The sequence below is a fragment of the Cervus elaphus genome, chromosome 7 (assembly GCF_910594005.1).
Source record: "Cervus elaphus chromosome 7, mCerEla1.1, whole genome shotgun sequence".
Lineage (NCBI taxonomy): Eukaryota > Metazoa > Chordata > Mammalia > Artiodactyla > Cervidae > Cervus > Cervus elaphus.
The window spans coordinates 45628666-45655098 of NC_057821.1; the positions used below are offsets into that span (position 1 = coordinate 45628666).

General features: G+C 43.4%; 1 protein-coding gene across 6 annotated transcripts in view; it reads right to left on the reverse strand.

Moving 5' to 3' along the window:
• Positions 1 to 1772: 1772 nt before the first annotated feature.
• The window catches only part of GCNT2 (glucosaminyl (N-acetyl) transferase 2 (I blood group)), an 88761-nt gene continuing 64100 nt past the window's right edge, over positions 1773 to 26433 (reverse strand). For 4 of the 6 annotated variants that reach the window (XM_043908563.1, XM_043908561.1, XM_043908562.1 and 1 more), the window contains exons 2-3: positions 10552 to 10644; positions 1773 to 4539 (exon numbers count right to left, since the gene is read on the reverse strand). In XM_043908563.1, coding sequence (XP_043764498.1) covers positions 4349 to 4539; positions 10552 to 10644 — 284 coding nt within the window. In that variant the 3' untranslated portion in view covers positions 1773 to 4348. The remainder of the gene's footprint in view (positions 4540 to 10551; positions 10645 to 26433) is intronic. The other 2 variants (XM_043908565.1, XM_043908564.1) reach the window with 1 other exon arrangement.

The following is a 26433-nucleotide window of genomic DNA, read 5'->3' on the forward strand; positions in this document are numbered from 1 at the left end:
GAAAGTAAAAAAAAAAGAAAAACTATTCTAAAAACAGTTTAGTTTTGAAGGGCTCAAAAAAGCAAGTTACAGAAAGCTGTAATTCTATTATGTATCTATATAATCAACTCAAAAAACCAAAAGCCAGTCTGTGTGTCTTTGTATTTCCACAGTATAATAAGCACAGGTACATAACGGTTGTGTAGCTATAGAACTGTGCTGTACAACAGCCACTCGTCACATAAAATAAGTAACATTTCCTCAGTCAAACTGGCCACATTCCAAGTGCCCAATAGCTAGTATGAGTGTTACTCTCTTTGGAAAGTGCAGATATAGAACGTTCCCAGCATGGCAGAGATTCTTTTGGACAGCACTGCCCTAGGACATCTGAGTGTATATTACCATACTGAAAAGACCGTGACACCAAAGAGTGATTCCTTCTGGAGAAAGGAGTTCACTTTTTATCCTATATCCTTCTGTATTAATTCATTTTTTATCTTATCATATTTTATTCTTCTGTATTCTATTTTTTAACTTATTGATTTAAATCATGTTTAAAAATTTTTATTGAAGTATAGTTGATTTGTTGTTCAGTCACTTAGTCATGCCCGACTCTTTTCGACCCCATGGACCGCAGCATGCCAGGCCTCCCTGTCCATCACCAACTCCCAGAGTTTGCTCAAACTCACATCCACTGAGTCAATGATGCCATCTAACCATCTCATCCCCATTCGTCCCTTCTCCTCCTGCCCTCAATCTTTCCCAGCATTAGGGTCTTTTCCAATGAGTCAGCTCTTCACATCAGGTGGCCAAAGTATTGGAGTTGATTTGTGTATTTGCTATTTTTAGAAAATATTTGTATTTATTTTGGGGTTTATGTATTTTCTATTTTTGGGAAACACTTATTTAGAAAATATATTTATATATTTTATTTTTATAGTTGATTTATGTATTTCCTATGATATACAGCACATATTTTTGTTTTTGTAGCTTTAAATATTTTTCAAACCACAAAATATTTTTTATGAGCACATATTTTTGTTTTTGTAGTTTGAAATATTTTTCACTTTCGTTTTAAAATATTATGCATTAAAAAATGGTGCATCGGATATTGTTTGATGAGTTATTTTCCTTAGTATTTCTATCATTTTCCATGTGTCTAGTAGAGGAAATATTCATTTACCCAAACAGCACTGAAAGACTGCTCAGAAACTTTGGCATTTGATGGTTGAATAATTAAGATAATATCAACATGTCTTTTTCCTAAATTGTACCTTGTTTTTTAAAAAAAATAAATAAAGGAGGCATGTATAGGAGATAACTTCCTCCTGCCTCAGATTTGAATTTAAAATCCCGATTGAAATGAAACTGAGCTTCCATTGTATTCTCGTCTCTATCATTCCCAGTTATCCTCTCCAGTACTCCACAAAGGGAAAGCTTCATTATTTTTCAGTGGGATGGGCATTTTTAGACAGGTATATGTTTGCATGAATGTATTTACTTGTGTACTTTTAGAAAATGCTAGGAGGGGGACATCCCTGGTGGTCCAGTGCTTAGGAATCCCCCTTACAATGTCGGGGGCGCGGGTTCGATCCCGGGCTGGGGAACTAAGATCCCAGGTGTCCTGGTGCGGCTGAGCCCACGTGCCATGGCTACTGAGTCCAGGAGCCACGACAAAAGATCCCGCCGGCTGCAGCTAAGACCCGACGCAGCCAAATAAAACTTCCTAAGAAAGACAATGCTGGGAGGATCGTCTTGTTAAATACCAATCAAATAAAGCTGTACAACAGTCCTCAGTGTGGAAAACAATATATTAATTTATTTCCAAGAAAACAACATGGAACATCATCAAAAACAAAATTTTCAAGGCATCTCCATGGGCCCGCAGAAACCCACTAGTCCAAACATTAAACTCTCCCAACATTAAAGTAATTTAAGACACAGAACAAATGACCAACAACAGACATGTAAACATCTTCTATTCCAAAAGATTTCTTCTTCTACAAGAGAAAGATCCAGTGTAAAGCATTCCTCTTCTCAAGTGGTGTGATGTAAGTTAAAAAAAAAAAAAAGGTGATTTTAAATTCTGCCTTTAGCTCTGGGTGTGTTCCCTACCCCTTGACCTCTCATCACCCGGTGTACTTCCATCTCTCTCGGCAACAGGAAAAAAGACAGATTTTACTTCAAAATCATTAAAAGTCATTAAATTCAAGGTCATTAAATATGATTAAGGGCTTCCTTAAGTTAAATATGATTAACATTCAACAGGCACAATTGCAGAAAAAGTAACATTACGTGGATTAAATGTATCATTAGTTGTAGTTGCTGTTTTTCATTAGAATAAATAAATATCAAGGAACTGGAAGGATACAAAAGGAGACTTCACATTTTTCTGACGTGACAGGACTGAGACCATTCTCGGATGCTAAATATGGCTTCCCTTCACCTTCTCGAGATGCTCCACCTTAGGAAATTGAACTAAGGAGACCAGGAAGAGAAGCCTGATTCTCAGAGAACACGTTTCCTCATGCTTACTAACAACCTCTATAAGCCTCAGTCACTTCATCTGCAAGATGGGGGTAATGGTATGAGTTTTGCAAGAGCATTGTGAGACCTGAATGCCCTGAGATGTCAAAGAGAAAGCAGGATGCCTAGAAAACAATCACTGTGGCCTCTGTCTCCTCCCTCCCTTCTCTCTTCGGAATATTCTCTTTATTGATTTAGACATCACTTTGTAATTGGTGATATCTGGGGCCTGATATGACAATCCATAAGCCCACCATGAATGTGTTAAAATACAACCACTCTGGTTGTATACAGCCACTCCCTGGTGGTCTAATGGTTAGGATTCCGCACTTTCACTGCAGGGGCGGCGGGTTTGATCCCTGGTCAGGGGAGTTCCACATGCCTTGTGGGGTGGCCGGAGCCGGGGGGATGATACACTCTGTGAGATTCTCTGGAGTTCTAGAAGATTCTCTTTCCAATGATGGCATTATTGCCAAGATTTTCAGAGTGAAAAAGCTTCTCACTTCTTCTTGTCTCTGCATGTGTCTGGTGTATAATAGACACCAAAGAAATACTTACTGATGGACTGGATGGATGAATGGGACAAAGGATAAGTGACAAAGAGGCTCTCCCACAATTGAAAGCTTTTAAAAATCCAGGCACTCCTATGACCCCCACAGGCACTGCAAAGTTACCCAGAGAACACTGTGGACTCCTTAAAGGCTCATGGGGTAGAATTTGGTCTCCGTTTTGCAGGTAAGATCACTTCAGAGGTATGTGCATGCTTAGTCGCTTTAGTCCTGTCCGACTCTTTGTGACCCCATGGACAGTAGCCCACCAGGCTTCTCTGTCCGTGGGATTCTCCAGGCAAGAATACTGAAGTGGGTAGCCATTTCCTTCTCCAGCGGATCTTCCCGACCCAGGGATTGAATCCGGATCTCCCGTGTCTCCTGCATCGTAGGCAGATTCTTCATCAGTGAGCCATGGGGGAAGCCCCACTTTGGTCAGGGTGGAGGCAAAAAAGGGAAGTGATTTACCCTGAAATAGTCAAGCGCATGCAATAGCACTTCCCCTTTTGAAATTTCTTCGTTCATCGAGATCTTTTCCATGTTCTCAATGGAAAATGATGGACGAGGGAATCAGAGGACACTCTCACAAATATTCAAGAAGCGAACTACCTGAGGATCTTTTACTGAAGTAGCAGGCAGTGACTGCTGTCTTAAATTTGGTCTCCTGTGAATGACTTTACATTCTATACCGAATGTAAAAAAAAAAAAAAAACAAACCACTGTAGGCACAGGAAACTTGAAAATGCTACTGTTGAAACTCAGGAACAAGACTGAGTTCTCAGTTCTAGCAGCTCAAGTTCTAAAGGAGATTGGAGAGTTACGCAGAAAGCAGTTTGTATGCCGACATGCAGCTGAGCAAAAAGCAGGGGGAGTCCATTCATGTGAGGCTACAGATCTGTGATAAAAGATTCCTTCCTCAGAGAAACTTGATTCTTATTTCCCTAAATAGTATTATCTACCAATCTCCTTTTCATGAGAACATTTGTCTACGATGAGGATCTGATGCAGAGATCTGACGACAGTTTAATTTATCACAGATCAGGACATGAGCCTGAAAGAGCAGTGAACCTCAAGAAACTGCCAGAGTGGCCTAAGGGCCAGTGTCACCGAGCAAGCATCCTGACAGCACATTTCACAGTGTCTAGAGGACATTCTGACGTGTAATTACGTGGTCAGGTCCTGAAGCTGTAACCCTGGCCCTGAGACTGTTCATGTAACCCAGGCAAAGTTTTTCGCCCAAAGAAAGGCTGTCCTTCCCAGGGGCGATTTCCCTTCAGACATTGAGTGGCAGCGGATCAGAAATACCAGCTGGGCTGTATCGCAATTTCACTCTGATTCAGGGTTCTTTCTCGAAGCCTCAGTTCCAGGCATTCCACGGTGAGGGGGTACGCAGTGAGCTCAAACTTGTTCGCAAAGAGGCTTGACGAATTAATCAACCACTTTAAGTCTCCGTTTCCATAGATACAAATGCCGTGGACATAGTGGCCTGTAATAGGAGAGAAAAAGAAACAGTCAAGACAGGCTTGTTTTCGCATCGAGGGCGGTGAGCTTGCAGAACGGTAGGGTGACCACCTGACTGCTGGGTGGCTAGGACTGTGCCTTCAAAATATTAATGGAATTTGGTCACACGTCACCCCTCTGCTACCTCCATCCTAGTCCAAACTGCCTCCATCTTCCTGTCTGACTGGTTCCCAGTGCCTCCATTTTTTTTTTTAATTTACTTTTAATTGGGGTAAAACTGCTTTACAATGTTGTGTTGGTTTCTGCCACACGACAACACAAATCAGCCATAATTGTACATGTATCACCTCTCTCTTGAGCCCGCGCCCGCCCCACCTCTCCAGGTCATCACAAAGCCGGCTACATTCTCCTTTCGTCCCACTCTCTCCTTCCCCGGCAGCGTCCACATTTCCATTCTCTATGTCTGAGTCTCCATTCCTTCCCTGCAGATGGGCTCGCCAATTCCTTTTTTGCCTGTTAGTATATTCTCAGCACAAGAGCCAGAGTGGCTGTTCTAAATGGAAGCAGAAGATGTGTCTGTTGCTCAAAACCCCCTGATGGCTTCTGGTGTCATATGGAGTAAAAGCCAAAATCCTAGCAATGCCATTCAAGACTCCTCGGAGTCTGGCCCTCATCACCCAGACTCACCTCTCACCACTTACTCATTCAGTTATAAACCCTTAATAACCTTCACATCGGTCACACTGGCCCCCTCGCTGGTCCTCAGCAACCCAAGCATCCGTGTTTGCCCTTCTTCCCCCGACCACACCCTTCCACCAGACATCCTCAAGGCTCCCTCTGGCACCACTCAGGGCTCTACTTCAAGAGTCCGACTCTTTGTGACCTCATGGACTGTAGCCTGCCAGGCTCCCCTATCCATGGGATTCTCCAGGCAAGAATACTGGAATAGATTGCCATTTCCTTGTCCAGGGGATCTTCCCGACCTAGGGATCGAACCCATGTCTCCCGAATTGTAGGTGGATTCTTTACTGCCAAGTCACTGGGGAAGCCCACATTTGGAACAGTGCCTGGTAAATATCAGATGTTAAATTAATAGTTATTGAATGAAAAGGGTAGAGAAGGATGAGTGGAGAGTTCACGGGTGGGTAGAATTGGGAAGCAACTCAAGATGGATAGGAAAGCATCAGGTGGGAAAATGCAGACAGGGGAATTTTCTGCTACAAAAAAGAGTTTGCTGGGGAACAGGTTCAAAACAAGGAAGCTGTAAGAAGTTCGCACTCTTTCCAGAATTTGTTTGGCACATGGTAGAACTACTATGGTTGACTGTCTTAAAATAGATGAAAGTTTTGGGCCATTTTTATCCCTTTTTTTGTGAAAGGGTTGGAGAAATTTACCAGAAGAATCAAATGATGAAATAGATTTCAGCAAGATTAATTTCACAGAGCTTTGCAAAGGTACATTAGGAACCAATCAAGAGACTGTAGTAATCGTGTAAACCAGAGTTTGTTTGAAGTTAATGGCTACCATGAGTGGGAAAGGAAAGCTATTAGAGACAGAGCACAGAGGGACCGATGGGACTTGATAATTAACTCAGTGTCACTGCGAAGAGGGACAGGAGACAATGAAAATCACTGGAGAAAGAAGCCAGGGTTTGGGGGATGTTAAAGAACAACCCGGTGGGAGGCGAGAAGAACTTGGTACACAAACAGCACACCCATGCTTAAGAAATGAAAGTGAACAGGAGAGAAGATTCGGGGCTGGATCATGTAGAGAGAGCCTAGACAGCTTGGTCTTGAGGACAGAGGCAGAAAACACATCTTGGCAGAGAGAAGGAAAAGAACCGGCAGAGACAGAGTCACTCAGGATGCAAGAGAGCAACGGGATAATTGAGGTGGACCCAGACGTAACTGAGGCCAGATGGGGACCTTGGCTGGGAGGATGGGTAACTTTTCTTCTTGAAGTAGGAAGCAACAATGGGAGAAAGGGTCCAAAATGCCCTACGATGGGGACTTCCCTGGTGGTCCAGTGGTTAAGAATCCACCTCCCAATGCAGGGGACATGAGTTTGATCCCTGGCCAGAGGGCTAAGATCCCACATACCAGATCCCAAATTCCACCACAAAGATTCTGTAATTAAGACACAATGCAGCCCCCCCACACACAAAAAAACCCCAAAATGCTCTAAGATGGAGGAAAGGGGTGACCTGATAAAGGAACAGATAAGGTGATTTTAATCAAATGTCTTCAGAGTTCTTCTTAAAGTTGAAATGATCACCCTTGGAGAGTAGAGAAGCTGTTTCAGCACAAGATTAGGAGTTTAAAGGTGAACCAAAAAGCTGAAAATGTGTACACTATGAAGAGTACCAGGACAATAATGATGTAAATAAAAGAACAAGTGGGCAGCCAGAGAGGCCAGCTGAAAGGAGATGGTGGGTGAATTTAGGACAGTTCGGGAGCATTCTTCAGCAGTGTTCTGCCTGCTGCTGCTGCTGCTGCTAAGCAGCTTCAGTCGTGTCCGACTCTGTGCAACCCCATAGACGGCAGCCCACCAGGCTCTGCCGTCCCTGGGATTCTCCAGGCAAGAACACTGGAGTGGGTTGCCATTTCCTTCTCCAATGCATGAAAGTGAAAAGGGAAAGTGAAGTTGCTCAGTCATGTCCGACCCTTAGCGACCCTGTGGACTGCAGCCCACCAGGCTCCTCCGTCCATGGGATTTTCCAGACAAGAGTACTGGAGTGGGTTGCCATTGCCTTCTCCAAGTGTTCTGCCTAGGCAACCACAAATGGTGAAAAGCAGACGACAGTAATGATTACATGTAGAAATCAGCCTCCTAGGATCAAATGCCAAAGGAATCTAAAATGTTTGAGAGCACAGCATGAAAAGCTGACACAGTACACAGGCTAGACAAGGCGTCCTCATAAAGAACCCGTAGGAGGAGGGAGCCAGGAAAGCTGAATCTCTGGAAGTCCCAACTTTAAAAAAGCAAACACATCTAACATGACAACATCATATTTTAGTCTATGCCCTACCACCCTGAACGCGCCCGATCTCGTCTGATCTCGGAAGCTAAGCAGGGTCGGGCCTGGTTAGTACTTGGATGGGAGACAACATCATATTTTAGATGTGGGGTTATGGCAACGAACAAACTGGTCAAAAACCCCAGCACTGCTGGGCCTTCTATTCTGTTCTGGGGAAGAAAGACAGTAAAATATATAGTATATAAGTTGGTGAAGGAAACTGCAGGGTGACGAAGAGGCTGGAATCAGAGATGGGAGCTCCAGGTTCAAGAGCACAGGTCTAGAATGGTACTCTGTGATTCTAAATGCTAATGAGGCTTGGAAAGTGGGTACACTCACAGGTTCGGAACAAATACAGCCAAGGGGACAAGACCCAGATGGTATAACTGACTTGCTGGTTTGACATAACGTTCTACCTCCTCTGTTCAGACTGTGTCTTTTTCTTTTCCCCGTATAGTGGTTTGGGGACAAATATTTTCAATGCTAACAGTTCAAGGCTTTCAAATGGCATAATAGGTGCTAAGAGAAGAAAAAACTGAGACATCTGTCTGAGGAGGGCAGGCTGAGCTACCCAATCTTTGAACCCTATGTAGTTCCTGGCTAGAGGCTACTTTCATGGCCCCACCTGTCGTGTGATCAGTAAAAGTCTTTTGTTGTTGTTTAGTCGCTAGCCACCAGTCTCCTCTGTCCGTGGGACTTCCCAGGCAGAAATACTGAAGCAGTTTGTCATTTCCTTCTCCAAGGGATCTTCCTGACCCAGGGATGCAACTCACATCTCCAGCATTAGTAGGAAGACTGCTTATCACTAAGCAACCTGGGAAGCCCAAAAGTCCTTACAAAAAGGCAAATCTGACTAGTCTACACCTTCTCTACTGAGGCAGGTCCTGGATACAGGTGATGTCAAGGAGACTGAAGGTAAGGCTCTACTTGGGTGGGGAGTATACCTGGCTGAGACACAGCGGACAGGAACTTCTGTAGGGAGCGGGGAGGGACGGCTTGGGCCGCAAAGTAATCACATCACATGGGTCCATGCTGTAGATGTTGACATCCTCAAGTGCTACAGCCAGAGAAGAGGAGAAGCAGATCGGAGGATGACCGCAGCGGCCCTAGAGGCCAGGTGATAGGGGTTATAGAAGGATGTGGAGAAGACAGCCTGTCCCAAATACGGGGACCCTCACTGATGGAGAAGGTCCATTTTCTAAGGAAGACCCAGGAGATCAAAGTGCAAAATACCCTCCTCTCCATTCTCCTCTCCCCACAAGGAGGGCAGGTTTTGACAAGAGCACAGGCAGGTGGCAATGAGCTGTCCTCTGGGGAAAACGTGGGCTGATTAAGGTAGAGATGTGCATATACTTGAGAAAAGACTGCAGGGATGCAAGGATGCTGCCATCTATAATAGGGGGGAGGGGCCCCTTGAGAGGCAGACCTGGGAAGGAGCATGAGCGTGATGAGAGCTGGTGAGAAGCAGCGATTGGGAGTGTGCATCTGAAATGTTGCCATTTCTCTTCTTCATGGAGAAGGAAATGGCAACCTACTCCAGTGTTCTTGCCTGGAGAATTCCATGGGCAGAAGAGCCTGGCAGGCTACAGTCCCTGGAGTCACAGAAAGTCAGACACTACTGGGTGAAAATATTATTATTAGTTATTATCTGAAATGTTAGGTGCAGAATAAAAGGACTAATAAGTAAAGCTATAAACTGAGTGGCGGGGAGAGGAGGCCAAACTTCATCACCAAACAGGGCAAACCTTCCTATTGACTCACTCCACTGTTTGCTTAATCATTCATTCACTGAATATGTATTTATCGCCTTCTTTTATAGACTGCATTGTATTTCCCCCAAATTCACACGTCGAAGTCCTAACCTCCAGCACCTCAGACTGTAACTGTGTTAGATGTAGGGCCTTTAAAGAGATAACTGAGTTAAATGAGGTCTGATGGATGGGCCCTGATCCAGTAGGACTGGTGTCCTTATAAGAGGAGATTAGGACACAGACACACGCAGAGTGTAGGTCACGTGAGGACATGGGGGAAAGACGGCTGTCTGCAAACCAAGGGGAGAGGCCTCGGGAAAAGCCAAACCTACTGCCATGGTGATCTCCGACTTCCAGCCTCCAGGACCGCAAGCAAAGAAATTTCGGTGGTTTAAACCACTCAGTCTATGGTACTTTGTTTTGCTCCCTCTCGTCAACAAATAGGCACGCCTGCCTTGTACCAGGCAAGAGTCTTAATGGAATATACACCAGGACTGATAAAGTCTTCTTCCCACTTGCTTGTCTTCTAGTTCTCATCCATTTGGAGGGGAAATCTCTCTTGTTGCTGTCACCTGCCATCATACCAGAGCAAATGCCTCCAAGCCACCTGGAAACCCCTCGGTGGAGGGGGCAGAGGGATGGGGGTCCATGGAGAGAAGGTGACAGCACTTCTCATCCTGACCACTTGCTCCTCCTAAATGCTGCACCCTCAAAAGGAACAGAAAGAGGAAGGAAGAAGAAGAAGAGAACAGAAACTAGCAAGAGGAAAGTACCATTATCATTTGAGCCTCCATCTACATCTCCCTAGGTAATCATAAGATGGAGAATGTCTTTAAGATACTTAAACTTGGGACTTCCCTGGTGGTCCAGTGGTGAAGCATCTGCCTGCCAATGCAGGGGACACAGGTTCGATCCTTGGTGTGGGAGCTAGGATCCCACATGCCACAGGCAACGAAGCCTGTGCTCCACAACAAGAGAAGTCGCCACAACCAGAGAACAGCCCCTGCCCACTACAGCTAGAGAAAGCCCGCGCACAGCGAGAGAGACTCAGTGCAGCCAGAAATAAATAAATGTTTTAAGAAATTAATACTATTTAGAAAGAAACACATTAACTTTTCAAGGACTGTGCCTCCAGTTACTCTGTTTAATAATTCACAGGCCGTCTAAATGAACCAGCGGGTCTGTCTGTGAGAACCCCTGTATTCCACAGCTCCGTTCCTGCCACCGTCAACAAGCAGAGCAGCCTCAAAGTGTGAAAAGAATGCCTCACCATGGCAGCCTCCGTGTTTATCTTCCATGTCAAACCACTTCACAGCTCTGAGGTCACCGGCCCATGATGCTTTTGGCATGGAGCCAGGGACACCTGCAATGTTGATAAAGAAGAAAAAGCAGAAATAAGAACCTAAGCTTCCAACGCAGGCTCATTGTCTCAGTATAATTTCTTTCACATCAGATCTCTCATCATTGGTACAAAACCCCAAAGGCTTGTGGTGTGAACTGTTGGTAGTTACGAGCCTAGACTTGCCCCCTGTAAAAAGAATCTATTGTTTTTTTTTTCCATTTTTCATTTCTTGCAAGCCTGCAAGAAATGCCATTGGATGAAAGCACAGTGCAGATAGAAAAGCTGAGAATTTTCTGGTATCTCAATGCCTTTTAATTGAATTTACTCAAAAACTTTTTATTAGAGTATAGATAATTTACAATGTTGTGTTGGTTTTTCGTGTTCAAAGAAGTGAATCAGTTTATATACATATATGCTGCTGCTGCTGCTAAGTCGCTTCAGTCGTGTCTGACTCTGCGCGACCCCATAGACGGCAGCCCACCAGGCTCCCCCTGTCCCTGGGATTCTCCAGGCAAGAACACTGGAGTGGGTTGCCATTTCCTTCTCCAGTGCATGAAAGTGAAAAGTGAAAGTGAAGTTGCTCAGTCGTGTCTGATTCTTTGCGACCCCATGGACTGCAGCCTACCAGGCTCCTCCGTCCATGGGATTTTCCAGGCAAGAGTACTGGAGTGGGGTGCCATTGCCTTCTCCAACATACATATATATCCCTTCTTTTTCAGGTCCTTTCCCCATATAAATTATCACAGAATATTGAGTAGAGTTCCCTGTGATATACAGTAGGTCTTTGTTGTTCAGGTTCTTACTAGTTATCTATTTTATATATAGTGGTGTATATATGTTAATCCTAATTTCCCAATTTATCACTTCTCCCCATGTTTCACGCTTTGGTAACCATAAGTTTAATTTTGAGATCTGTGGATCTGTTTCTGTTTTGTAAATAAGTTCACTTGTATCATTTTTTAAATTAGATTTCTCATGTAAGTGATATGATATGACATTTGTCTTTCTCTGTCCAACTTATGTCACTTAATATAATCTCTAGGTCCATCCATGTTACTGCAAGTGGCATTATTTCATTCTTTTTTATGGCTGAATAATATTCTACTGTGTATATGTGTCACAACTTATTTATCCATTCCTCTGTCAATGGACTTCCCAGATAACATCTATCTTACAGGAAAAGCTCACGAAACAGGCCACTCTATGTCCTTAATGCTAATAAGTGAAAGAGATTCCATTACAGGAAAAGGAGTATTGAATATGGGAATCAATGTAAGTGCAACTAAATGAGGGCTAATTTGTGTCATAAGAGCTCTAGTGATTCTCATCAGTGAGATATGCAATGTGAATACCATGCAAATGACATTGGTACTCCATGCAAAACAGTCTTTTCTTAAAAGATCTGGTAGGCAGAATAATGCCCCTGCCCCCAACATATCCTCATACAAGTCTGCATCCTAATCCCTGGAGCCTGACAATACGCTTTGTCACATGGCAAAGGGAAATTAAGGTTGCTTATCAGTTGACCTTCAACTAGGGAGATTATCCTGATTTCACCAAGGCCATTGTAAATACAAGGGCCTTTAACAGTGGAAGAGGGAGGTGGAGAACTGGCTGGGGTGGTACAAGGTGAGGAGGAGGAAGGGGCTAGGGTATGTGGGTGGCCTCTAGAAGCTGGAAAAGGCAAGGAGCGGGATCTGACCCAGCCCTACAGAGAGGAGCGTAGCGCAGCCAGCACCTTGACCTCGGTCTGATGGGACCATGTCAGATTTCGGACCCACAGAACTGTAAGAGGAGACAAGTAAATCATTTAAGCCCCTAAGTCTGTGATAAATCGTGACAATGGCAAATAGAAAACGAATACACAAGCTAATGAGAACCAAATTACCCAAGATGATGGATATTTTTAATTAAAAAATTGGACAAGATCAATATGTTAAGAGAAGTTTAATTGATTTAGACACATAAAATTTTTCCCTCTTTAAAAACACTGATAAGGAATTTCCCTGGTGGCCTGGTGGCTAACACTCCGTGCTCCCAGCGTAGGGGGAGCTGAGTTCGATCCCTAGCCAGGGAACTAGATCCCACATGCCGCAACTAAGAGTTCAAATGGTGAAACTAAAAAAATTCCCACAACTAAGACCTGGCACAGCCAAATAAATAAATAAAATATTAAAAAAAAAACCTAATGAAAACATGTGCATTTTCAGACAGTAAAAAACAGCTCTGCTCTTTTGCTCTAATGTCATATAATAATTATATGAAAATTTAAATCAAGAACTGTACTAAGGTCTTCTAGCTAAAACTAAATTTTGCAGTCTTTTCTGAAACTAGCATGTGTCTTCACCCCTACAGGCTCTCTATCAGGGATTCTTCTTTCCTTGCTGCCAAACTTAAAAACTCTGTTTATAAGTGTTGAGTACTCAAGAAAAACTCTTTATTAAGTAATATTTCTTCCTATTATTTTAGGTTGCATTTAATACTTTAAAAGTTACTTTAGTTAGTCTTCTGCCTATCAGAAAGGAGCCTTCTTTATTTTGTTCTTAGCACACATTTTTAAAAATTACTTTTGTTTTGGCTGCACCCCAAGGCATGTGGGATCTTAGTTCCTCGATCAGGATTGAACCCACACCTGCACTGGAAGCACAGAATCTTAACCACTGAACCACTAGGGAAGTCCCAGAATAAACTTTGAAAGAATTTAGAATAAAACTCGCCTTGGTTAAGTTGAGGGGTGGGTAGAGGCAGTCTGGAAAGCAAATAGGTATTCTGGTATATTTACTCCTGTCAGCAAGGTCAGCGGATGTGTGATTTTTATAAATCTCTTCAATTAAATAACTACAGCAGAAAGATGTGAATAAAACATTGTCATGACGAAAAGTCCCTGGCCCTCCTTTAAAGGACTGAATTTTTAAAAGGACAAGATATTTCTCTTCCTCTTTCATTCTCATTAATATTGAACATCACAAACTGACTCTTCACGCAGTATCTCAGGCCTCACCCAGACCTCCTGCACCAGAATGAGCATCTTCGCAAGACCCCCGGAGGATCCCCGCGCACAGTCCAGCCTGGGCTGCAATCAACACGGCCAGGAACTCGGCTTCATTTCCTCCCCTCCGGAAGTCGCCCCCGCAGCCTTCATCCAGTTTCCCGGGAGCTTCTCCCTCTGCTCTTCTCATTCAGAAAGAATCTGATACATCTTTGTCCCCTCTGCGGAGAATACAGTTGACCCCTGAAAAGCATGGGTTTGAACTGCAAGGGTCCTTTCCTACGCAGATTTTTTTCAATAGTCAATACAACAATCCTAGGCAATAGGAGGTTGGTTGAATCCATGGATGTGGAACCTTGGATACAAAGGAAACTTGGATACAGAGGGCCAATGTAAATTATCCTCGGATTTTCGAGTCTGCGCCCCTAACCCCTGTGCTGTTCAAAGGTCAACTGCATATGCATCTGAGCCCCTCCACATCCTCCGTGACGACAGTCAGCCCCCCTGTAGTGTGGAAAGGCTGTGTGGAGTGGAGGGCCAGTCCTCGCGGTGCCTCTAGACTTTGGTTCCCAGGAGGCCCTGATCGAGGTTCAAGAATGGATGCGGCGTGGCACTCAAAGGCTGTAGCATCACCTTAGTCTTTAGCGCTGATGGGGAGGACTGCTTAGCTTGAGCGGACAGGCTTGGTTGCTCTCTTGGCTTCCCAATAGGCCACCATATTTTAAGGCAGTGGCCCTGACCTTTTGGGCACCAGGGACATGTTTTATAGAAGACAGTTCTTCCACGGAAGGGGGAGTATGGTTTCAGAATGATTCAAGTAAATTGCATTTATTGTGCACTTGATTGCTATTATTATTACATCAGCTCCACCTCAGATTATCAGCATCAGATGCTGGAGAGTGGGGACCACTGCTTTAAGGTATGATAACGCTCTATTTCTCAGTATTGAAAAGTATTTCTTCTATCCTCTTGGCAAGGGCCGACCCGTTTCGGTTTGCCCTACAGAGCGGCCTAGTGGCCATCAGTCATCTGGTCTCCATACTTGTTCTGCCTCGTACTATTTTAAGGAGGAGATGGAACACTCGGCAAGGCTTCTGGTGACAGCTCTATTCAAATACTTTGTAGGCATCATCCCTTGGTTATTATTTTGGGGCGAAAACGGAGGGCAAAAGACTGAGTAGCCTGAATGTCCAGTGTGGCGGCAAGTCAGTAAGTAGTTCACTTTGGCTTTGGTTAAAACATACATGGAGGACTTCCCTGGTGGTGCCGTGGATAAGAATCCACTTGCCAATGCAGGAAACACGGGTTCAATCCCTGGTCCGAGAAGATTCCACATGCTTCGGAGCAACTAGGCCTGTGAACACCAACTTCTGAGCCTGAGAGCCTCGACTACTGAAGCCCCGCCACCCACCCCCGCCTAAGGCCGGTGCTCTGCAACAAGAGCAGCCACCGCAATAAAAAGCCCGCACATCGCAACAGAAAGTAGTCCCCGCTCGCCGCAACTAGAGAGAAAGCACGTGCGCAGCGACAAAGACCCTGTGGACCCAAAAAATAAAATTAATTAATTAATAATTTTTTAAAAATGTGGAGACCCCAAAGCTACTGACCCTGTTACTTGTGCCAACGGCCAGTTGCCCTTTTTACACCCCTAAAAACATCTCTACGTCTCTTTCCAGTTTTTCCCCCAGAGACTGACCTTAGGTTGAACTCCCCAGTGGAACAGATACTGGCCTAGGGATCGGGGAACTGAGTTCTCACCCCAGAACTAGCTGTGCATTCTTGGCCATCACACAATGGCCCCCAGACTTACTTTTCGAGTGAAGTAGGTAGATAAGATCAGAAGTTTTCAGCCCTTTAGGCTGCAAGCCACAGGAAAACAATTTCATTGTCTCTCTCTCTCTCTCTCACACACACACAGAAGTTTCACAAAATATTTAGTGTTGTAGCAGTACACTTGTCTGCTATTTTTTAGTCTACTCTGTTAAAAATTTTCATTTAAGACCTACTAAAATGATCCACTAATGGGATGTACTACTATATCCCATTATACATACTATATACACTATTAGTATATATTTTAAAATACTGGACTATATTGTGCTATGATTGTTGCTGTTATGATCATTGTCAGGAGGGGAGTTATGGGGTATGTGGGTACAAGTCTGCCTCAATCCACAGGTATCCTAGGTAGCATCTACTTTGCAGTATTTCTAGGATGGGGCAAAAAAGACACTAATATTATCAGAGAAAACATTTTAAACTATAAAACACTATTCTCTCATTTGCTCTTCATAGGCTTATTTAAACAAAAGATTTGAGATCAAGTTTACAGACTAAGCAGGAATGTTTTTCTTGGGGCTTAGCCTCTATTAGACAAACAGCTGCATTTGTTGAATAAATGAATGTGTTTCTTTGAAACACAAGCTTTATTTATATTGACTTGACTTTTCTCCTTATTGTTCTTATACAGCGAGTGTGCTTCTCATTTTGAGAGACATATACATGGTAACAAATTCCAGCAACTGTTTAATATTTAAGCTCAGATACCTAATTTTTAGCTTATTAAATAAGCAAGAATTTTGGTTTTAAATGTCAAAAGTAATGCTAGGGTCAGTGTATTGAAAGAGGTTTTTCTCACGGCTTCACAGTGGTGCTGGAAATTGGCACAACTCTGGAAAGTCAGTTTAGAAAAATAGGAAAAGTCACTGTTGCTCAGTCCCTAGGCTGTGTCTGACTCCTGTGATCCCGTGGATTATAGCCCACCAGGCTACTCTCTGTTCACGGGATTTTTCAGGCAAGAGCACTGGCATGGGTTACCATTTCCCCCTCCAGAGGAATCTTCTCAATGCAGGGGTCGAACCCACGTCTCCTCTGTCTCCTGCACTGCAGGCAAATTCTTTACCACTGAGCCACCGATGGGGTTTACCCCTTGCAACAAATCCCAGTCTGTGCTATTTACAGGCTTGGGTGACCTTGAACAATTACGTAGTCTCTTTCAGACATCATGTGCTAACCTTTAAAACTTCAGAGAGTTTTTGTTACCTAAGATGAGGTATGCATTGTGTTTAGCACAGTGCCTCACATGCTTAGCTAAATAAATGGTTGAAAACGTCATCATTTCTATTCAAGCCATGAGGACAGGGTAGCTGCGGAAGAGACTGCTTTTTTGTTCTATAACCTAAAGCAAGTTTCTCAGTGGCACTTTGGACGCTTCTCTGTCGTGGGGCCCGTCCTGGGCATTGTAGGGTGTTTTGCAGCAGCTCTGCCCTCTGCAGACGAGATGCCAGTGCCATCTCCACCTGCTCCCCCGAGCCCTAAGTGGTGACCCCAGTGTTTCCAGGTAATGCCAAATGTGGGCTCCCCAGGTGGCACTAGGGGTAAGGAACCTGCTTGCCAAGGCAGGAGACGGGAGTTCGATCCCTGGGTTGGGAAGATCCCCTGGAGGAGGCAATGGCAATTCACTCCCGTATTCTTCTTGCCTGGAGAATCCCACGGGCAGAGGAGCCTGGTGGGCTACAGTCCATGGGGTCACAAAGAGCCGGACACGACTGAGCACAGTGAAATGCTGCCAAATGTCCACTGGGAGGATAAATTGCCTCTGGGTGAGAACATGGAATTGTACCTTATTAATAAACCCACGTGGGCTTCCCTGGTAGCTCAGCTGGTAAAGAATCCACCTGCAATGCAGGAGACCCTGGTTCAATTCCTGGGTTGGGAAGATCCCCCGGAGAAGGGATAGGCTACCCACTCCAGTATTCTGGCCTGGAGGATTTGTAAAGTCGGACACACTGAGTGACTTTCACGTTTCACAATAAAACCATGTATAAATACTGAATTGGCCAAAATTCATTTGGGTTCCATAAGCTCTTACTGAAAAACCCAAATGAACTTTTTGGCCAACCCAGTATTTGAATATGAAATGTGCAAATTTGTGTTTACAAAACTTCCTTTAATGTTACATTGCTTTTATATTTTAAAAAGGTTTATTTACAAGCATCCGAGTCTGATTTCCTTCACTGATTTAGTAATTGTGCTTATGAAATTCAACCAAAGAAAAAATAGTGTTCATTGCTGATTAACTTAAACCATTAAAAAAACGGAAAATTACCTTATAGTTGGGAAACATACGTTAAGTACCTTGTAGCCTTTCCCCCCTCATTGTTAACTGCGGTTATTTTGAGAAATAAAATGGTATATTTGTTTTTGCCTTCCAATGGTTCATTAATCCCTTACTTTAAAAAAAATTTTTTAAATTAGAGGATAATTGCTTTACAATATTGTGTTGGTTTAACATATGTAACTTACAGAAAGATCCTCTTTTGTTTTCATGGGGATTTTTTTGGGAGTTCTATGATCCCTGAGATGATGACCTCTCTACATCACCTCTGACAACTGTCAACAAATAGACTCTTCTTTGGTTTTAAGAGGAAAAGATAAAACAAGGAAAAGAGAAAACTAAAATTTTATAGAGGAAGGGATTTTAGAAATTTCCATGCTTTAATATTTTAATATGTTCCCTTCATTGCCAAGCTGTGTAAACAAGAGCCCACAACATTTATGTGAATTGCCCAGGAGTGTGGACATGCCAAAGTCCTTGTTGATTTTGTTTCAAGATAATTTATTCACTTATTCAAACAGTTTACTTGTGGGCCTCCTGTGTTCCAGAGGAGATGCTGGGGGCAAAGCCACAAATGAGATGTTCTTGGAGCTTTTGACCCAGAGTATCCAGAAGGGTTTATATTTATTTTTTAAAAATATTTACTTATTTTTGCTTGCACTGGGTCTCTGTTGATGGGCAAGGACTTTCTCTAGTTATGGCGAGTAGGGGCTACTCTCTAGCTGCGGTGGCTTCTCTTCTTGCAGAGTACAGGCCTGAGAGCACCGGTTCACTACTTGTGGTTCACGGGTTTGGTTACCCTGCGACATGTGGGATCTTCCAGGACCAGAGATGGAACTGGTGTCCGTTGCACTGCAAGGCAAATTCTTAACTGCTGGACCACCAGGGAAGCCTGGGTTTATATTTACTGATACTGACACCTTGGCCTAGCAGATCCAGAAAGGTTTATATGTACTGATTTTTTTATACTTTATTTTTTGAGGCTGATTTACAATGTACAGCACAGTGATTCAGTTATATATATATATGTATGAAAGTGAAAGTGAAAGTTGCTCAGTCGTGTCTGACTCTTTGAGACCCCATGGACTGTATAGTCCATGGAATTCTCTAGGCCAGAAAACTGGAGTGGGTAGCCGTTCCCTTCTCCAGGGGATCTTCCCAACCCAGGGATCGAACCCGGGTCTCCCACATTGCAGGCAGATTCTTTACCAGCTGAGCCGCCAGGGAAGCCCAAGAATACTGGGGTGGGCAGCCTATCGGTTCTCCGCCAACCCAGGAATCAATTTTCTTTTCTAGATCCTTTCCCCTTCTGGGTTGTATTGATATTTTTATTAGCACCCAGATTCCTCTGCTCAAGAGTGTTTCCCGGACAGTCCTCCGCTGACGGGCAGGAAAGGTTAGGGCTGTTTTGAGAAGCAGACAACCTTGGGCGGCCCCAGAGGACAGTTCAGGTTTCACTGCAGTCCTGACCTAAAGGCTGGCCGTGATCCCCTGACCCTCTGCTTCTATTGTTCTCTGTCTGTTTATCATCTTTAGCTCTTGTCAAACACCCCTGTTATTATGGCAGATTTCTCTGCGGCAGCAAAGGCCCGCCTTTCACTGCTTTCAGACAACTTTTCCTTCTTCTCTTCACTAAACCAAGACAGCCTTCACTATCCTCCACTCATCATGACCCCTGATCCACTCACTTGTCCCTTGCCTAGAAAGCCACCCCACAGTCATTGTCTGGAGATAAAAACGGCTCAAGGATGTGAGGAGAGGCCAGAACTGAACCGTTCCCAAGGCTGCCCCACAAGTATGCCAACAGGGAACAAAGAGAATTTTAAAAAATCAAACTTTAAGAATGATTTCTCTTTGACAGAGTATTGCTTCCAGGGGCGGAGAGCAAGTTTCTGAACTCCAGCTCTCTGAGAATGAATTTGGATAAATAACTAGTCTTTCAGTGTCTCCTCTCTGTATTTTCTTTTGAAGAGTTTGATCTGTGTGGGTATATGTTGTACTTTTTAATATGTCAGAGAGAAAGAAGTTTCCTTTTATCTGATTTGCTAGACTTTAGTGCAAAATTATGCTAATTCAATGGAGAAAAGAAAGAAATGCTGAAATGAAGAGCAATTAGATTATGTATGCGCTCTTCTGTGGCATATTTCTCTAGTTCTGTTTAAGGAACCCTCTCTCTTCAGGATCTCAGAGCTCAAGCAGCTGAAAGATGATCATTCTTTTTTCTTTGTATTAAAACTGTCCTCAAAAAAAATAAAAAAATAAAAAAAAATAAAACTGTCCTCAAGTTAATCTGTTTTCTTGAGAGTGTGCAGTTTTGTGAGTAAAGTAGGAAATGATCAGCAAATTCATTCCGATGATGTTTCATCAAACATCGTTTGAGATCAAGTGGCCACATTGAAAGAGGTGAGTTTTTTTGTTTAACGTTTCATGAAAGCACGTAGAAGAAAAAATTCGAATTATAGGGTGCCCACTGTTGGCTGACAGACTATTCACCGAGTGGTAAGAGTGTCCTTTGGGGGAGCTGGGTCAGGCAAGGCCGACTTCTGGCATGAACAAGAGGGAAGTGCTCTCATGTGAGACTTTTATCAGGTGTCCCAGAAATACCATAACATCTAAACAAACATCAGAACGCTGTCTTTGATAGATCTACCCTCAGACAGGTGGCTCACACAGTAAAGAAACCAGCTGCAATGTGGGAGACCCGGGTTTGGTCCTTGGGTTGGGAAGATCCCCTGGAGGAGGGCATGGCAACCCACTCCAGGATTCTTGCCTGGAGAATCCCATGGACAGAGGAGCTTGGCGGGATACAGTCCATGGGCTCACAAAGAATTGGACACGACTGAGCATAGCACAGCACAGCACCCTCAGACAAGCGGTCAAATAACTAGCAAATACTCTGTACCCCATTGAGTGAGGTCAAGGAAAGAAGGAAGACACGGAAGAAAGGGCGAAAGAACGAATTTGATGTTTCCAAACTTCAGAATATATCAAAACTTTCTGGAGTGCTTAAAATAAAACTAAAGTCTTCTATTCCCAGAGTTTCTGTTTTCTTCCTAAATTGAAGTACAGTTGCCATATAACATTATACTAGCTTTGGGTGTACAATATAGTGACTCGATACTTGTATATATTGCAAAATGATCACCAACATAAGTCCAGTTAGCAATGAACTGGTTTTTGGGTGAGCCCCTGACTGATTTCTCATCTACCAGCAGTTCTTCAAGCCTCACCTGGCTTTTCAGAGCATCATTTTCCTGGTTAGCACTGCCCGAATTCAGGTGCTTGACTTCGCTCACCACGACTATTTTAATTGCCTATAAACCAGTTTCTCTGCCTCCAGTCTGCCCACTTTGTCGGCCATACCAGCAAATGGCTTTTTCTATAATTAGCGTTGACCTTGTGGCCTATCTGGGGTATGTGGGATTACTTTGAACCCTCTGATCTGCGCCTGCTTTTTCTAGTGCTTTGTGATGCCTGCCCCCCAACTCACCCTCGGACAAATGACAAATTCGGACTTGCTGTCATCTCAGATCCCTCTCACGGGTGCCCATTCCCCCTAGAATTCTGACTCTTCGCCCCGTACTTCATTTTATGTTGCTGCTTCTGCTCCTCGGGATCCAGTTCAAAGTGACCTCTTGCCAGAAAAACTTGAGTGTAAATGGGCATTTTTTTCTTTTGCTCCAGGCTGTCACGAATCAACTGCCCCAGCTAGCGCCTCAGAACTGTGACCCTGGCCGGGTCCCGTGGTTTGCTACTCTAGGTCACATTTGGGCCAGGAAGACATCAGTGTGTTGAGCATGGCACAAGAGGATCTTTGCAGTCATGTCTACAGACTCTATGCAGCAGACGGGTAGCCCAGAAACCATATCTGATTGGGAGACCTGTTTGGTTTGACCCCCACTGAAGCGGAGTGGGACACCGCAAAAAAGAAAAATTCCGACAGTCTGGACTGCCAAGAGTCCACTGTCCACAAGTCACGAGAGTGTTATCCAGCCTGGAGCTCTCCAGCTCCCCAGCTCCCCCACCATGTTTCACCAGCGCACGTTGTCTGCCTGGCCCTGTGGACGTGAAGTTTGCGACACTGAGTTTCCATGCCTCCTCTTCCATCACTGTCCACGACGTCACCTTTCAACACTGCCCGCATCACCTTTCATCACCGTCCATACACACCCAGCTGTCCTACCAGGCTTTCGGGAATTCCCAAATTGGTCTTCCATTTTCACGCCATTCTCTGTACCCTGGCTTATGCAAATATCTAATAAAAGAAAACAAGCTCAAAATAATTCATGGGGCTATAAAGTACAGCACGATGACTGTAGTTATTAACACTGCAGTGCTTATCTGGAAGTTGCTAGCAGAGAATCGTAAAAGTTCTCATCATAAGGAAAGAAAAATTTGTAACTATGGTGGTGGGGACAGATGTTAACAAGCCATTGTGATCATCATTTCACAGTATGTACAAATTTTGTATCATTATCTTGTACACTTGAAACTGTTACATGTCAGTTATGTCTCAATTTAAAAAAAAGAAGCTCATGCTTGCTAGAAACTAAAGTTAGTAAATTTAAATCCTAAGATAGCCTCTCCTAAGAAAGTAATTTTTTCGTAGACTTTTTGTTTACAGCAGCTGCAGATTCACAGCAAAACTGAGTGGAAGGTACTCAGATTTCCTACAGATTCCCTGCCCCTCTCATCATTTTATATGCAACTGGCAAAGATTTAGAAAGTGATAATACCTAGTGGTACTGAAAAGACCCTGATGCTGGGAAAGATTGAAGGCAGGAGGAGAAGGGGATGACAGAGGATGAGATGGTTGGATGGCATCACCGACTCGATGGAGTAAACTCCGGGAGTTGGTGATGGACAGGGAGGCCTGGCGTGCTGCAGTCCATGGGGTCGCAAAGAGTCGGACACGACTGAGTGACTGAACTGAACTGAACTGAATACCTGGTGCTGGAGAAGGTATGGGGAAATGAGAGTCTCAGACTTGCCAGTGGGAGTACAACTGGACCAATTCTGGGGAAAGCAATATGACACTTTGTATCAAAACCCTTAACAGACCTGCACACAGACTTCCCTGGTGGTCCAGTGGTTGGGAGTCTGTCTGCCAATGCAGGGGACATGAGTTCAATCTCTGGTCCAGGAAGATTCCACATATCAAGGAGCAGCTGAGCCCACGTGTCAAACTCGTAAAACCCGTGCACCTAGAGCTGATGCTCCAGAACAAGAGAAGCCACTGCAATGAGGAACCCAAGCATGACAACAAGAGAGAGCCCTGGACCAGCAACGGAGACCCAGGAGAGACAGAAATAAACCAATCAATTAAAAAAAACACAAACCCTTGCATATACTTTGACTCAGTTCAATATACTGGAATTTGTCCTAAAGAAGTTCTTTCTAAATTCTTATTTGAGAGGCAATGTAATATAATAGTTAAAAGGAAAGACTCTCAAACTATATTGTCTGGGTTCAAGTTCCTGCTGGACCAGTTATTAATTGTGGGACCACTGATAGATTACCTAACCTCTCTCCTCTTTGGTTTCTCTAACTCTAAAGGAGTGTCAGAAGAGTTCCTACAGAGTCTGGATAGGAGGAAGGTTTGGGGGGAAATGGATACATGTATATGTGTGGCTGAATCCCTCCAATGTTCACCTGAAACTATCACAACATTGTTAACAGACTATACCCCAATACAAAATAAAAACTTTAGGAAAAAAAAAAATTCCCTACACCTCATGGAGTTGTTGTGAAGTGTGTAATATACTTAAAACACCCTGAATGGTACTTGGGACATAATAACTGCTGAGATTCAGTCATCATTAATGACCAATTTTATTAATAAAACAATGAACTATTATTACTGATAATACCTCTTAAAAGCCCCAATTGGAAGTTTTGCTAAATAAATGACATTGCATTCACATGATGGCATATTACTGAGCTATTATAAATTATGGTGAAGAATTCTTCAGGACACAGAAAAACTACGACATACTATTAAATGAAGGGAGCCAATTATAAAAACACATAAAATAGATGTTTTTATATGAAAACAAATACTGAAAGAAATGTGCTAAAGTATTATCTCTGAATATTTCTGTTGGTTTTTATTTTAGTCTTCGTAATTTTCTGGACTTTCCTAATTTTTAAAGTGTTTTAGAAATTCCTTAATTACCATTAGATTTCTTTTGTGATGCAAGTTAAAGGTACTTTCCCAAAATTAACTAGAAAAAATAATTTTTTTTGTTTGACTGTGTCACAGCACATGGAATCTTAGTTCCCCAATCAGGGGTCAAACCCTCTGCTCCCCCCTCAAGTGCAAGTGCAGAGTCTTAACCACTGGACTGCCTGCGAAGCTCCCTCCAAAAGAATTATTTTTTAAAGAGCCTAGTTAATAGCTTGCCTTATCAAGGGCTTTCACTAAAAAAGGGATGCATTTTAACTTGTTATGGTCAACTGCCAAAAATGGTCACAGATTCATTCCATTGCTATCTACATGCCTTCATTCAGTAGGATTTTGCAACTTTTCCATTCAAAGGCAGAGAATGCTTCTCCACGCTCCTTGAATCTGGGCTTGGCCACGGGACCTGCTTTGGCCGATGGGACGTCAGCAAACATGATTCAAGCAGAGACTTACGAAAGTACTCGTTGATCAGGGTGACCTTCCCTGAGGTCACCAAGTAAAACAGTCCTGCTGAACCCACTAGGGAATGAGGGGCCGTGGGGTTAGAAGACCAGGTTCTGCACGTGAAGGTCCAGCCAAGCCCTTCCAGCCCTGGTGGAGCGGGCCCTGGTCAGAAGTCCTCACAGAAAACACAGGAATCTTCTTTAGGCTACTACGTTTTGGAAGTTCTTTTCCTCCTAGCAAAACCTTAACTGACTTGTTACAAAAGTAGCTGCCGGATAAAATGGCAGAGAATGCATGTGGGCCAAGTCCACAAGATAATCAACTCCATCCTTCAGTTTTTATCTCTAGGTCCAGCCTTCATCTGTATCAGTATTCTCTTCTGGCTACACATTAGAATCCTCTGTGGAACTTTTAGAAAAGTACCAGTGACTGTGCCCCATCTCCCAGGCATTCTGAATTAACTGGTCAGGAGTGAGGCCCAGACACTGGAATTTTTTAAAACGCTCTATATGATTGTAATGTGTAGCCAGGTTTGAGCAGCTCTGTTTTCCATAGGCTATTTAATGCACTGAGCATCCCTTTATAGGAATAATAGTTTTCAGCTTTTAAAACACCAAATAGTATCCCTCAGTACGGAGAGATTTTATTTTTCAACAAATAAAGGAACTTTAAGTTTTGAAGATTTTAAAAATATAGAGAAGTTCAAAGAAGAGACCAACTGTTTTTTTTTTCTTTTTTCCCCCAACTTCCCCAATTTAACTAGTGTTAAGCATCCTGGCACATTTACCTTATGAATCTTGACTTTTTTTCTCTTAAAAATATTACTCTATAATTTGTGAAAAATCAAACACTTGATATGAATGGATTCAAACGACTTATAAAAGTACAAAAAACAAAACTGAAAGTTAAAAAGATCCCAAACACTACAAAATCGTACAAGTAACAATCACTAAGAAAACATTTCATGAAGTATTTTTTGCACAAATAAATACTTTCACATCACCTTAAGACTATGGCATAGCAATGAACTAGCTGACTGTGGGTGTGCTGGGTCACCAAATCGTGTCTGACTCTTTCGACCCCATGAAGTGTATAGCCTGCCAGGCTCCTCTGTCCATGGAATTTTCCAGGCAAGAATACTGGAGTAGGTTGCCATTTCTTCCTCCAGGGGATTCCTGACCCAAGGAGTGAACCTGAGACTCCTGCATTTCCAACACTGGCAGGCAGATTATTTGTCACTGAATATCCCACCTGGGATGCCCCCAACTAGCTGACAAAACCCTACCAAATATAGATTGCAAATAACCTACCCATAAGTGGTCTTTACCATTGAGAAATATGGGCTGGGTTTCCTAAAATGAGTTTGGGCATCCCTTATGTACAAATGTTCACCACTTTCATAGGTTTATCGGCCCCAAAACCTGTTTCCTTAGGATGAAGCATTGTTATTTGCAGCATGTGAACATCAAGTAATGTTTTCCCTGTAATCTATTCGTTTAGATGTGTTTGTTCACAGGTTAAATTAGGCATTTGCATTTCAAGTGGCATCTCCTAGTTTTATGTGACTGTTTCAAATAAAAGTATTTACAGTACTGATTGTCCTTCTCACCCCATTACACTGAAAGCTATTTCATGGTCAGGCCCTTCCTTCTTAGAATCAATAGAACGCAGCACGCCCTGTATTGCTTTGTTTCCTGTCTGGGGAAAGGCCCTTAATGAATCCATTAGACAAATTTTCATCTTGCCCTGCATGCAGTACCTACCTCACCTTCAAAACAAGGCACCAGGTTACACCCAGTTGGATGTAAATCAAGAATGCATTCCCAAGTTGTAAAGCAGTTCCTTCAAGTCCATGTAAAAGCAGCCATATAAAAACCATGCTTGCTTAGGGCTGCTGTCTAATTTTAAACCCTATCTACAACCCAAGACAAGTCCAAAGGAGTTGAAGGTCAGTGGTAAATTCCATTTGGTACTGCATGCACTGGGGTATATATAGGTTGCTAATTCTGGGAACTAACTGCCTATCTACCACAAGCCTAACCTTTTACATAGAACCACAGAAGCACTTCTATTTAG